Source organism: Labeo rohita, chromosome 3 (genome assembly GCF_022985175.1).
Source record: "Labeo rohita strain BAU-BD-2019 chromosome 3, IGBB_LRoh.1.0, whole genome shotgun sequence".
Taxonomy (NCBI): domain Eukaryota; kingdom Metazoa; phylum Chordata; class Actinopteri; order Cypriniformes; family Cyprinidae; genus Labeo; species Labeo rohita.
This window is the reverse complement of record NC_066871.1, coordinates 22001948-22016863: the sequence shown is the minus strand read 5'-3', so window position 1 is coordinate 22016863 and position 14916 is coordinate 22001948. Positions and strand designations below refer to the sequence as shown.

The following is a 14916-nucleotide window of genomic DNA, read 5'->3' as shown; positions in this document are numbered from 1 at the left end:
AAGAGGCGTGAAAGGCAGATGCCGTAGCCAACTTCACTAGTCCTTTAAATGAAAGTATTGTGTGTGTGCATGTGTGTGTGTGTGTGTGTTTGCTTACCCTCAGTAGTTAGTGTAGTCGCACCCCTCTATCCATCTTCATTTCTCACTTTAGACTGTCTGACAAAGGTCTAACAAACACAAAATATAATAGTGGTCCTCTGTCTCTTGTATTCAGAAATAGTTCAGCAAGACACAAAATGAAAATTGTGCTTCCTTTCAATGGGTTGCAAAGGCCTGTAGTACTGCAGAAATGAGACTAACTAAAAATATATATATATACGCTGTTGTACTGTAACTAAATTACCCCTGCTATTTTCATCTGGGTCAGAAGTTTTTGTAGTTACCCATGTTATCTAGTTTAACGGCAAATCTGCCGTTTAATAGAATGACCTACAAGTTAGCATCTCAGATGTAGAGAGAAAATAATCTAATGTTTCTGTCACAGGATGTTGCGAGATGCCAGATAGGCATGCCTCCGCTTGTAGTTTTAAGTGTCAGTCAATTGCTGTGTAAAGGCCTTTGCTGGGCCGGGTCATTAGCGTTGCCTGCTATGTTAATTGCCATGGTTCCTACTTGACAGCAGAAATGTATGAAGACCGCTGAACTTTAGCCCCAGTCTGGATATGAGCAAAGAAATATGCAATTACAAAACCCTACGGAGAATTAGCGCCGAAGCTATAGTGTTAATTGTTGCTAGAGCCAGGTGCAGGTTTCGTAGCCGCTGTGCTAAACCTCTCTCCTCATTCCTTTAGTTTGCTGCCTACTGGTTTTAAAATGAGTCATTTGATTTTGCTTTCAGGTAAAGTTTTAGACCTAGATCTGCTTGTTGATCTCTCTTCCGTTTCTGACTTCCCCTTGACAGGTTTTAGATACGTAAATGTTACTCTTGCAACAGCTTTGCTTCGTTGCAGCTTTCACTTTTCACTTCACAGTTAGCCAAAGGTCACATTATTGAAATCTGTTTTTAGATTCGAAACTGTGATTTCCTTTTATTCTGTGCATCAAAATCATCTTTGTGGAAAATCTTAGGAGCTCTGGGAAGTTTTCTGTGCAAGATGTTTTTAGCATAGCTGTGTCATTGAAACTGAAAAACACTGTTTCTATCTAGTTTTGGCAGCATCTGTTGTATCTCTGTCCTACCATGGCTAAAGCTCATTTCTCACAGACCTCTCAAATCTTAAGGCCAATAGTTTATAAATGTTTGACGTGCAGAATGGGAGAGAGGGTGGATGAGAATAAAAGAATGGGAGAAGCTGGGTGTGCTGTTTCTTAACAAAAGAAGATTGACGATAAGTCGGTTCAGCTTGTGACTTCCTGAGATATCCCCGTGGTTCAGGAGACACCCCTCACTGACTTCTCAGCGTAGCACAACGTAAACATTACAGTGAATGAGAGTGTCCTGTTCCTCATCGTTTTTTTATGTTAGCCTTCAGAAAAACCGAGTCCGTAAAGCCTGACACATGATGTAAATATTTACTTTGTTTTACTATTTCGATTGCATTAGCCCTCATGTGAGAATTTATTGCTATCTATGGGATTACTATTGGGGGAAAAATTCTTTACCGTTAAACTCTTCACATTAAAATCATTTAATTTTGCATTATTTACACTACCAGTCAAAAGTTTTTGAACCGTAAGATTTTTTTTTTATTATTATTTCTCTTTGGCTCACCAAGCCTGCATTTATTTGATCCAAAACACAGCAAAATCAGTAATATTGTGAAATATTTTTGCTATTCAAAATAGCTGCTTTTTATTTGAATATATTTTAAAATTTAATTTATTTCTATGATCAGATCTACATTTTCAGCATTACTCCAGTCTCCAGTGTCACATGATCCTTTAGAAATCATTCTAATATGCTGATTTGCTGTTCAAGAAGCATTTTTATTATTATTATCAATATTCAAAACAGCTGAGTACATTCTTTTTAGGATTGTTTGATTAATAGAAAGATTGAAAGATCAGCATTTATCTATACATACAAATCATAATATAAGAAATTATGGAAATTAATACTTCTATTTAGCAAGGATGATTAGAATTGATTTAAATTGATCAAAAGTGATGATAAAGACATTAATTATTTTACAAAAAACATATAAATGCTGTTCTTCTGAACTTTCTATTCATCAAAGAAACCTGAAAAATTCTACTCAGTTGTTATCAACATATAAAACATACATAATAATAATAATAAACGTTTTTGAGCAGCAAATCAGAATATTAGAATGAGTTCTGAAGGATCGTGACTGGAGTAATGATGCTAAAAATTTGGCTTTGAAATCACAGGAATAAATTACATTTTAAAATATATTCAAAGAGAAACAATTATTTCAAATAGTAAAATATTTTATTGTTTTGCTATACTTTAGATCAAATAAATGCAGGTGAGCAGAAGAGACTTCTTTAAAAAAAAAAAAAAAAATCTTACTGTTCAAAAACTTTTGAACTTAGTTGCATTGTTTACATGCAAACTATGATGTGTTTTTAAGAGTACTTTGATAAATAGAAAGTTCAAAAAACCAGCACTGGTTTGAAATTAAATTTTTTGTAACAATGTTTAGTATTTTTTTTTTTTTTTATTAAAACTATTATTTCTTTTAAAAGAAAAACTACAGTACCCAAACTTTTGAATGATTGTGCATACATATAATAATTGTCTCATCTAAAAAAAAACTGAGCTGAAACATAGCTGATAACTCCAGTCTTCCCTGCAATAAATTTCCTTCTTTAGACAAGAAAAAGTGTATAACCTTCTGTCTGGATTCTAATTAATGGTGCCTTTTTGTTTCCTAGCAACATTTTTCGACTTCATTAGAGATCATTCCAGTATTCATCAGTGTAAATATAACCGTCTGCAAATACTTTAAAAAGCCTAGAACAATAGACCTGTTCTGGTATTCTGTATCAAACTGACAAAACTACTCCTGTTAAACTACTAAATTGCCTCTGCAGTCTCCGTTTTGAGACATTTCGTCTAGCAGATGTCTTGCTGTCCCTTGCTTCCCCAGCAGTTTTGTCTTTCCAAAGCGCAGGCCTGTGGAAAACAAAGAGTACCAAAGTCTCAGGGTGCCTGACACCTCCACACACTACAAAGCTGCCCACTGGCCCTCACAGCCCGTGAAAAAAAAAGCTGGCCTGTGGGCTGACCGCCAGGGGAGATGAGTGTTACACAATCCCCCCCCCTTCTCTCAAAGACTACACGGTGCAGAAAATGAAGTGGCGGGCCGCTCAATGCCACCATTCAGCTCTGCTCCCTCCATGTGGGTGAATATGGGAAAAACTAAGCCCTGCTTTGTCGCTGAGTCACGCCAAGAGAAGCATATGTGTTTCCATTAGCTGATCATGAGGGGGTTTTCAGTCATTGGCCCACCAATCCAAAAACTGGCACTCTCTTTTGCTAATGGCCCACTGCGAACGAAAAATTGATCATCACAGATAGGGTTATAGCACTTTGGAACTCATAAACTGGAGTGTTGACTGACAGTTTAATTTTTCCTCGTTACAATCCCGTCATATTTTCCTTGATTGCCTCATCCAGAAGGATTAACGTGATGAGTTAACAGCAAATGTCAATCAACCAATGCCAGGGATACAGTAGGGGTCCCTGCTTGCACAGACAGCTTATTAGACCCTTTTTGCAGGCTGATTTCCTGTTCTACAAAGCATTCCTGCAGCATTAAATCAGATATGGAGACTAAATGAAAAACTCAGGCTCTTCAGTGTCCGATTTTAACTGATAGTCCCTAAGAATTGATGTTGCTGGAATGAGAAAGTTAAATCCATGTCAACCTTGATTTTTTTATTTTAGCCTTTTCCAACTCTTTTGTCTTATTTTCTAGTCATCGAAGAGAAAGGGGTGAAAATGAAGCTTACGGTAATTGACACTCCTGGATTTGGAGACCAAATCAACAATGAGAACTGGTGAGAGCAACATTTTAAACCTTTTTAGACTAATTCATACTATTTAAAAATGCAGTAGAGTCTGAAAGTTTGAGAGCACGTTTAAAATATGCTATTGAAAATCTAATTTAATCTTCCAGACTTAAAAGTATATCTGTGGCTGACGTTTGTGACCTTTGTACAGAAGGTCAGATGTTCATGCTTCTGCTGAAGCACAAGATGCTCTTCGGCTCATTATAAAATCATGCTGGAGAACATAATTATTAGGTTTTACACAGAACCGAATCCAAAAGACATCTTTGTTGATTTAACATTTTATTTAAATTATGTTGATAATATAATTTTCACTAAATCTCAGGCTTTTAGGCTCCACTATAGCTGTTAAGAGAGCTCTACAATTGTGTGAGATGAATTCCTAAGTAATTAGACAGCATTTTGGCAAAAAATCATGCCTTAGTGATCTTCAGAATGTTTATTTTAAAGATATATTAGGTTTCTTCCACTTTGTCTGACCGCTACATTAACTTTAAGTATAAGCATGTGTTGTTAATTGTGATGTTAATCATTCCCTGTCTTTTTTTCTCAGCTGGGAGCCCATTGTAAAGTACGTCAACGAACAGTATGAAAAATACCTGAAGGAGGAGCTGAATGTCAACAGGAAGAGAAGAATCCCTGACACTCGCGTTCACTGCTGTGTCTACTTCCTGCCAGCCACTGGACACTGGTGTGTGTCGACTTCCTGCACGCATCGTTGGTTCACACCTAGCCGTATATATGTTAAAATGCTATTGTGCACCTGTCACATTAATATGACATGGCTTCATCTGAAAATTTCAGGGGTCTTAGTTTGGAGATTTTGAACTTACTAACCTAGTGAGAGTTTGGGAAAAATCATTCCTTTGGCAGCAAAACATGCATCTTCATAGTGAAAACTGTTTGACAGCTGTGAGATAATTGCTGTTTTTTGAATGCAGTGGACCTTAACATACAGACATAATTTGTGAATCGTTTTACATTTTGATAATTAAAGGGATAGTTCACCCAAAAATTAAGATTTCTGACTCTGCATAGACAGCAAAGCAATTCAAGGCCCAGAAAGGCAATCAGGACATTGTTAAAATAGTCCATGTGACATCAGTGATTTAACCTTAATTTTATAAGGCTAAAAAGTATTGCACACACAAAAAGCATTCTTGGAGCTTCACAACGTTAAGGTTGAACCACTGATGTCACATGGACCATTTTAACAACGTCCTTACTACCTGTCTGGGCCTTAAACAAGTCAGTTGCATTGCTGTCTATGCAGGGTCAGAAAACTCTCAGATTTCATCAAAAATATCTTAATTTGTGTTTTGAAGATGAACTGAGGTCTTACGGGTTTGGAACATGAGGGTGAGTAATTAATGGGGTCATTCCATGAAATTGGTGCCTTTTACGTCCCTAAGAAATAATCAAAGATAGATTTAATATAACAACAAATAAATCTGCAATTTAAAAGCACAACAATACTATTTATGCTTTCACCATGCAATGTCAATCGTGTCACTATTTTTAAACGTAAACTGTTTCTTGCATTTAATATAATCAATATCTACAAGTAAAATCCTCTCAAGTGTATAGTGTGTGCTTTTGTGAACTTGACTATTAGCTAGCAATTAGCAAATTGGTTTGAAATCATCAAACCTGTTACTGTCAACCTGTTACTTTTTAGAGTAACAGGTTTTGACGTGGGTAACATGGATGACATTGATTAGGTTTGACCCTGTTTTTAAAGATTGTCTGTGTAACATTCAAACATTTAAAAGGTCACCCTTGATATATTATTGAGCTTATGCCTATATCATTCAGTGGCATATTAGTGGCATAGTTCTAATTAAACTATAGTATCTAGTAACACTTGTGTTGGTAACAGGTTGACAAAAATACCAAAAGATGAGGTAGAAAAATGGTCATAAAATAATAAATTGCATAGCTTCAGGTGGCACAATACAATTTCGTGTCATTTTAAGATGTCTTCATTTCATGGATATTTAAAAAATATTGATTAAAATCATTTAATTTTTAAATTTTTCCAAGTGAAAAAGGCAGAGATTTCGTGGAATGACCCAGTGACAGAATTTCACAGTTTCAGAATTTCAACTATCACTTTAATGTTTAATTTAAATATGCACTACCATTCAAACATTCGGTGTTGGTAATCATGTTTTTGAAAAGTCTCTTATGCTCAGCAAGGTTGGTTTTTTTTAAAAATACAGTTAAAACTGATATTAATACATTTTACAATAACTATTTTTTGTTTTATTATGCTTTAATTTATTCCTGCGATGGCAAAGCTGAATTTGCAGCGTCATTACTGCAGTCTTTAGTGTCACATAATCCTTCAGGAATCATTTCTTAATATCAGTTTTGAAAACAGTTGTGCTGCTTAATACCTTTGTGGAAACCATGATACATTTTTTAAGGTTATTTTAATGTATAGAACATTTTTAGTATTATACATATAACAATATAACTTTATAAATGTCTTTACAGTCACTTTCGATCAGTTTAATATATCCTTGCTAAATGAAAGTATTATAAAAAAAAAAAAGATGGCAAACGTTTGAATAGAAGTGCATTAGATATTTTGGCTTCACATGATATATTTATTTAGATTGATTTATTTAGATTTTTTCATTTAGAAAATGCTTTTATCAAAAGCAAATTATCTATATGGTTTAAACCGCATTTTACTTGTCTTAAATTTGTAAACAGCGTTAAATGGCTCTTAGTAATGATCCATCCTGCTCTTCTACAGGTTACGCCCTATAGATGTGGAGTTCATGAGGAGACTGGGGAAGATAGTGAGCATCGTCCCTGTGATCGCCAAAGCAGACACGCTTACTCTGGAGGAGCGGCTAGAGTTCAAACAGAGGGTGAGCTGTCCGTCATCAACACCTGCGTGCAGAACTTCACTCACGTTTTATGATATGCAGGCACAATTGGATTCACCCGTCTATATTTCCTACCCACACGTAAATATTCAGCCCTCCGCATAATTGAGGTCATGAATATGGATGACCTGCTGCTGTAAATGCTGGAATTTTCAAAATTCACAGTTCAGCTGTGTGAATTAAAAAAAAAAAAAAATGAGTGAGATGGATTGAAAAACCTAGGCTGAATGGAGTGAGAGAGAGAGCCATCGCATTCAAATATCCAAAGGTCTCTTGGCATGCGGCCGCTCGCTCTGGGTTGGAAAAATGAATAGGCCACGCTAAGGTTAGGAGCAGTGTCTGCGACGTGTCCGTCGGGAGACGGTCTCTCCTCTGACTGATGTATAGCTACTACTTGGACCCGGGCCACTTGCCATCAGTTCTCCCCACGGAGCGCCTTTGGACAGCTCCGACGGCACGGACCGCAGGGCCAGAACGGCCCCCGCACGCAGTGTGTCTCCTATCAATATACACCAAACAACACTCCTAATGATGTACTCTGTCATTTCAGCCCATTATCCAGAGCTGTCTCTCACTGCTCAATAGCCCGAGCAGAGCGCCGTGCGGGGGCGGACGTCACACTGTGCTCAAGATATCAATCGCTGATATCATATCCATGTACAACAGCCGCACTCCAAAATCCTCCCCCACACGAACACATGGCAGCGAAGGCATTAATGTCTAATGCTTTGCACCTCAGGCCCGAAATTCTGGCTGCGAGGGGAGGGGGAAGAAGCTGAATTTCCTGGTGAACTTTACTGTGGCCTCTGAGTGCAAGAATGCATGAGGGTTGAGATTGAGACTAGTAAAATACAGCGGGAAGAGCTGGAGGCAGAGAAGATGCTGTCATATTTCACCCCCGGGGCGATTGTGCGGGTTTTGTGTATGTGTGTGTGTGGGGTAGGTTGTAAAAATCAGTGTAAATCCATCTAACTGGAAGCTTCTCTCTGCAGATAAGACAGGACCTGCAGGCCAACGGGATCAGAGTGTATCCACAGAAAGAATATGACGAGGACGCTGAAGACCGGATACTCAACGATAAGATTAGGGTAGGATGACACTACTTTAAGAGCTGATTTAAATTATCATTCCTTTCAAAGGGTTTAGAAATGACATTTTTGTCATCCAAGATGTTCGTGTCTTTCTTTCTTTAGTCTTAAAGAAATTGTTTTTTGAGGAAAACTTTTCAGGATTTTTCTCCATGTAATGGACTGATATGGTGCCCCGATTTTTAACTTCCAAAACACAGTTTAAATATGGCTTCAAATGATCCCAAATGCAAATGTAAACGAGTCCAGCCGAGGAAGAAGGGCCTTATCTAGCGAAACTGTCGGTTATTTTTAATTTTAAAAAACTTTTTAATCTCAAACGCTCGTCTTGTCTTGCTCTCCATGAACTCTGTGTATTCTGGCTCAAGACAATCGTATTTTCTCCCTCAACTTCATCATTTCAAATCATTTTTTTTACGACTCAAGAAAGAAAGACATGAACATTTTTGATGACAAGGGGGTGAGAACATGATACGTGAATCTTTGTTTTGAAAGTGGACTTCTCCTTTAATTGATGGACTGGAGTGGTGTGGATTGCTTGTGGATTATTGTGATGTTTTTATCAGCTGTTTGGACTCTCATTCTGATGGCATCCATTAACTGTAGAGCAGGGGCGCCCAAACTCGGTCCTTGAGGGCCGGTGTCCTGCAAAGTTTAGCTCCAACTTGCCTCAACGCTCCTGGAATTTTCTAGTATGCCTAGTAAGAGCTTGATTAGCTGGTTTAGGTGTGTTTAATTGGGATTGGAACTAAACTCTGCAGGACACTGGCCCTCCAAGACCAAGTTTGGGCACCCCTGCTGTAGAGGATCCACTGGTGAACAAATGTTGCAGTGCTCTCAAAATATCTCAAAATCTGGTTTGATGAAGAAACAAACTCATCCACATCTTCAGTTGTTTTAAGTGGATTTATACTTGATACTTAGTGAAATTTTGAGGAATTGCAAATGTTTCTTTCAGGAAAACATCCCCTTTGCTGTGGTGGGAACAGATAAGGAACACCAGGTGAATGGGAACAAAGTCTTGGGAAGAAAAACAAAGTGGGGGATCATCGAAGGTGAGAGAAAAAGACATTGTCTGCTATGAATTGCTGGTTACCAGTAATATATTGAATTTTGGATGCTGGTGTCTCTGCTAGGCTTCTTAAATAGTTTCATCAGAAAGATTGTGGGTTGACCTACATTGAAACCCATGCTGGTCTTTTCAGCAGGGTAACTGTAACAATTGTCAAATCTAATTGTGTAATGATAGCTGACAGGCTTCACAAACCAACACTGTCTGTGATTTAGGTTATTCAACACTGCCATCAAGTGGTGTGTATAGAAAGTACAGCCAAGCAAAATCCCTGGATGAATTCATGAACATGCCTTTGTAATTTGTTTTTCAGTTGAAAATGTTGCGCATTGCGAGTTTGCACACTTGAGAGATCTTCTTATCAGGTAAGTTATATATATTTTTTTTACTTGCAAGTCTTCAAATGTCATAACAGAATGATATTAGCATATGGCATATTTAGATTAAATGGGAGCAGCCAATAATAACCCTTACGTCTTGGTTGACAAGATTAGATGATATAGAACAAGCTTCTATATCAAAGTTTCTTTTTTTTAAAATATGATCCAAACTGCAAGATCAGTTTCATCCTATACTTTTTTTTTTTAATCGAATGTAAATTAATGTTCAATTTTTTTTTGGTTAAATAAACTTTACTTACGCTATCAAGGAAAAAAATCTATTTTATATTATTACATTAACAGTGTAATCAATCCTCTTTGAAGTCAGTTATGATCTCATCAAGTTAGTGTTTTTAAGCATTTTACATTTATTCCACAATAATAACTCAAGGCAATAACAATTTAAACAATAGATTTTATTGGTGAACTTATGTTCAGCTATTCATTTTAATAGTGAACTTTTAACTATTTTTGAATTTTTGGGATCATCAGTCATCAAAGCTCTGATTTGAAAAATATTGCTGACAGACACTGAGCTTTACTTTAAATTTCCCTAAGCTGATTACTTACTAAAAACTCCCACAGATCATGTTTTCATGCTATTTTAAGTCTTACTTTGATGTAACGAAAGGGTTTTATCTAGGTGTGCGAGTTGTTTACTTACTTTTTTAAATTAGTCTTTGCATTAACGTCATTTTATTGATCATTCAAACTGATTCACGTGCACAAACACAGTTTCACACAGTTAAAACTAACTGTTCTTGTCACATGACATTACTTTTACAAATCTTGTTTTTTAGCTTTAAAGGAGTTCCAGAGCAAAAACTTACAGATAATGTACTCACCCCGTTGTCATCCAAGATGTTTACGCCTTTCTTTCTGCAGTCGTAAAGAAATTATGTTTTTTGAGGAAAACATTTCAGGAATTATCTCCATATAGTGGACTTCTTTGGTGCCTGTGAGTGTGAACGTCCAAAATGCAGTTTAATACAGCTTCAGAGAGCTCTAAACGATCCCAGCCGAGGAAAAAGGGTCTTATCTAGGACGATGTAGGACAATTTTGAAGTTGGAGGAGAAAAGAGCCCAGATCTGGATTACACAGAGTATGCATGCACATCACAGACAAGACTAGCATTTGAGGTTAAAAGTGAGGTTGAATCGTTTCGTTAGATAAGACCCTTACTTCTCAGCTGGGATCATGTAGAGCCCACTGAAGCTGCATTTAAACTGCATTTTGGACATTCAAACTCGCGGGCACCATATAAGTCCACTATATGGAGAGAAATCCTGAAATGTTTTCCTCAAATAACATAATTTCTTTATGACTGAAAAAGAAAGACATGAACATCTTGGATGACAACGGGGTGAGTACATTATCTGTACATTTAGTTCTGAAAGTGAACTTCTTTAACCTGCTGAAATTTTTATCAGCTTTCTAAAATGGGTATACGAGTACTGGGGCAAAACAGCTCAGGAAAGGGACAGCTGAGAAAGGCAAGAGTACATCCTTTCCTGTGAGCTCAGTAAAGGACAGGTTAATTACAGAGTCGGATCGGGTGAGGCCAGGTCACAAAGCCCTCTCGCCGTAACTCTTGGACGGCGGCCCGTTGACAGATGGTATGAGAGTGATTCCCCGCTGAAATGGGAAACAAAGGACGACCGTTATAACGCTCCACACTTTTGAATCGCCTTTCACACTTTTTGATCGGCCTCCCGCTGAAGCGGAGATCAAATTACACCAGGAAAACACCAAGCGAATCACACAAAGGGATCATAAAAAGCTGATGTAGTCAAAAAACAATTCAGTTCCACATAAGAGAATGACTTTTATTTTACACTGTGCATATTTCCCTTAGGGGATGTTATTGTGCAATCAAAATTGATATTATGCTCTACTGCGCTCTACTTTCAAGGTCCCACCTGCAAGATTTGAAGGACGTCACTCACAACATCCACTATGAGACCTACAGGGTGAAAAGACTTAACGAGAGCAATGCCAATGGACTGGCGCTTTCACCTTTGACCCTGGAGAACGGTACCCTAGAGAAGAACGACACAGAGAGTCACCTTTGAAAGGGACGGAGCTTGGGCCCGTCCTTCACCCCCTGCCAGAATGGGAGAGATGAACATTTCACTTCTAGATTGCCATCAATGGGGAAAATCGACACGTTTGACTAAAGACATTTCCGCGTAGGCATGTAAACTTCATATATGAGTCTATTTTTGAAATGAATCTATATTGTGGGTAGGGATCTGGGATGAATTATGGATAGAATTGAACCAGGTTTTGGCTAAGAGAAAGTTTCCCTCAATTATTTTTTTTTTTTTTCTCTATTTTGATATCTTTGATCCGTTTTCTGCCGAAAGAGTGGCACAGAGGGTTGGCTTGTTGGAAAGTGTGGTTGAGAAAATCCCATAATCCCTATCCGTGTTACTGCACCTATACATTTACACTGAACCAGCAATGTGACATGCTCCTTTTGATCTTTTGTTTTCGTTAATTATTTTAGATTTTTTTACAGCAAAATATGATCTTTCCCTGTACTTTTGTAAAAGAAGAGATTAAAAAAAAAACTTCAGACAAATATTTTTGTTACCATAGCTGCTTTGAAGCTGAAGGTATTTTCTTAACACATCCTTAAAGAGTCTCTTACTGCTATTCATAAATGACTGCTGTGATGATATAACGGGAAATATTTCAAATATAACCTTTGACCTTGAAGGTCTGGTATGAAATTTAATACTATTGATCATTTCTAATGCAGAGATGGATAAAGGAACAAGAGAAAGTCGATTTTTATTGATGCTTGCCGTACAGTAACAGGTCATGTTTACGGTTATATGTAGGGATGTTTTTTCTTTCACTAACCTAGTTAACTTGCTGTTTAAAGGTACACATTGTGCTGTTTACTTCTCTCTGCTGGACGTCAGGAGTCCGTCTTGCCCTTTTGCTTATCGAAGCTACTGTACATAACCATAATGTGTTCTTATTTTCTATCACAGCATCAGATTTTTTACTCGACATGTATTAGCGGCATCATCATGATTTCCTTGTTACTAATATTACTATACATGTAAACCACCATTGATTTATGATTAAAAAATTGCCACCGTTCAATATTTATGTGGAGCCACTGATCAATGCTATGAGTATCATTGAAGATTGCTAAAATATTTTACACTACCGTTCTCAATTTTGGGGTCAATAAGATCAGGATGCATTCATTTGTTTAAAAGCAGTCATAAACTGTAATATTATGAGATATTATTACAGTTTTAAATATCTGTTTTATTTTAACAGATTAATATATATATATATATATATATATATATATATATATACTGTATATATACTGTATATATACTGTATACAGTATATCTGTAATGGCAACCAGTCCACCAGTCCTAAGTGTCATACTATCTATTCAGAAATCATTCCAGTTATGATTATTATTTATTAGTTTTATTGTTGTGCTGCTAAATAAAGTCTGGAAGTGCTTCTTTTATTCTTTAATTAATAGAAAGTAAAAAAAAAATTCAAGAAAATAAATCTTTTGTAACATTATAAATCTAAGACATCATAAATGTCTTTACTGTCACGTTGGATCAATTTAATGAATCCTTCCTGAATAAAATTTATGTAAAAAAATATTCCTATGATCAAAACTAAATTTTCAGCATCATTATGCCAGTCTTCAGTGTCACATGATCCTTCAAAATAATGGTAAGAAATAATTTTAATATGCTGGTTTGCGGTTCAAGAAACCTTATTAATATTATTATTATTATTATTATTATTATTATTATCATCATCAATATTTAAAACAGGTTTTTTTTCAGGATTCTTTGAGGAATAGAAAAATCCAAAGATCAGCATTTATCTGAAATAAAAAAGCTTTTGTAATTATACACTATACCATTCAAAAGCTTGAAGTCTGTATTTTTTTTTTTTATTTATTTATTTTTTTTTAAATAACATTTTTGTGAAATTTTTAGAATTTTTTTTTAAATATAAATGAATACTTTATACTTTATAACTTTAAGGATGCTTTAAATTGATTAAAAGTGATAATAAAGACATTTGTAATGTTACAAAAGATTTCTGTTTCAGATAAATGCTGTTCTTCTGAGCTTTCTATTCATCAAAGAAACCTGAAAAAAATTATACTCCACTGTTTTCAACATGTTAAAAAATTATAAATGTTTAAAATCAGAATGTTAGAATGATTTCTGAAGGATCATGTGACTGGAGTAATGATGCTAAAAATTAAGCTTTGAAATCACAGAAATAAATTACCTTTTAAAATATATTCAAATAGAAAGCAGCTATTTTAAATAATAGTTAATAGTAATAATAGTTAAAATATTTCAAAAATTTACTGTTTTTGCTGTACTTTAAATCAAATAAATGCAGGCTTGGTGAGCAAAAGAGACTTCTTTAAAAAAACATTAAAAATCTTACTGTTCAAAAACTTTTGAATGGTAGTGTATATAATGTGACACTGTATGTACAATGACTTGAATGGACTGAAATTCTCATATTTTTAGAATACCCTAAACTTTTCATTGAGGACTGACAGTTAGACAGGCGTCTTTCTGCATTTAAAACCTTAATCGTACCTCAGCAGTTGCTTCACCTTTGATCCATTTTCTTCTTCTGCTGTCCTCGATTATTTGTGTTTTTATTATATGTGAAAGCTACTGGGTGCCAAGTGAAGACGTTTTCTTTGTGGCTCGCTTCAGGAGTGTCAACATCAGGCTAAATTTGACAAAATAGCTTACTTAAGACTCTTATATAACACATGCTTATAAAGCAGAGCCCCAACTGCCTGATTGAAACATCTTCTATCAAGCTCTGCGGGATGGGGTTTTGTTGACCTGCAAAGCACAACTAAGCTTTTCTTCCTTTTTAGAGCCTTATTCATTAAAAAAAATTGGTCCCTAGGGTCAAAACACTTAATACAAATGGTGTGTCTCAGAATAGGCAAGGTAGATGTGTTTGTGTGTGCATGAACATTCAGGAAGCAACATTCAAACATACAGTAACAGCTGACAACATGTTTTAAAGGAAATGGTTCACCCCAAAATAAAAATTGAGTCATTTATTCACCTTAGCACCCTCAGTGTTGGGGAAGGTTACTTTTAAAAGTAATGCATTACAATATTGAGTTACTCCCTAAGAAAGTAATTGAATTCCTTCGCAAAAACCCGCCCTCCTTCGTTACTGTTGCTATGTCCGACAAACAATACCACTCTCACACTACACATCATGGTCCAGCGCAGTGAAAAATACATCGTGGAACAAAGAGGAAACTGACAGCACGCCGACAGACAAGACAGAGCAGGTTGCTTCTGGTATAAAACAAGGTCTCAGCTTTAAAATGTCTTTTTTTTTTTTAGAATTCTAACAATAAATACTGTTTTGTGGCTCTTCAATGTGTTGTGACAAATCACTGTATTGCCTTATTAGATCAATGACACATGAGAAATCATGAATG

At 36.1% G+C, this 14916-nt stretch overlaps 1 protein-coding gene across 4 annotated transcripts in view; it reads left to right on the top strand.

Moving 5' to 3' along the window:
* Positions 1-12536, top strand: part of septin12 (septin 12) — a 72988-nt gene extending 60452 nt beyond the window's left edge. For 3 of the 4 annotated variants that reach the window (XM_051102179.1, XM_051102175.1, XM_051102167.1), the window contains exons 4-10: positions 3885-3966; positions 4532-4669; positions 6743-6860; positions 7871-7966; positions 8925-9021; positions 9352-9403; positions 11332-12003. In XM_051102179.1, the coding sequence (XP_050958136.1) occupies positions 3885-3966; positions 4532-4669; positions 6743-6860; positions 7871-7966; positions 8925-9021; positions 9352-9403; positions 11332-11491 (743 nt within the window). In that variant the 3' untranslated portion in view covers positions 11492-12003. Of the gene's footprint in view, positions 1-3884; positions 3967-4531; positions 4670-6742; positions 6861-7870; positions 7967-8924; positions 9022-9351; positions 9404-11331 lie in introns of all 4 variants that reach the window. The other variant, XM_051102158.1, reaches the window with a different exon arrangement.
* Positions 12537-14916: the final 2380 nt, after the last annotated feature.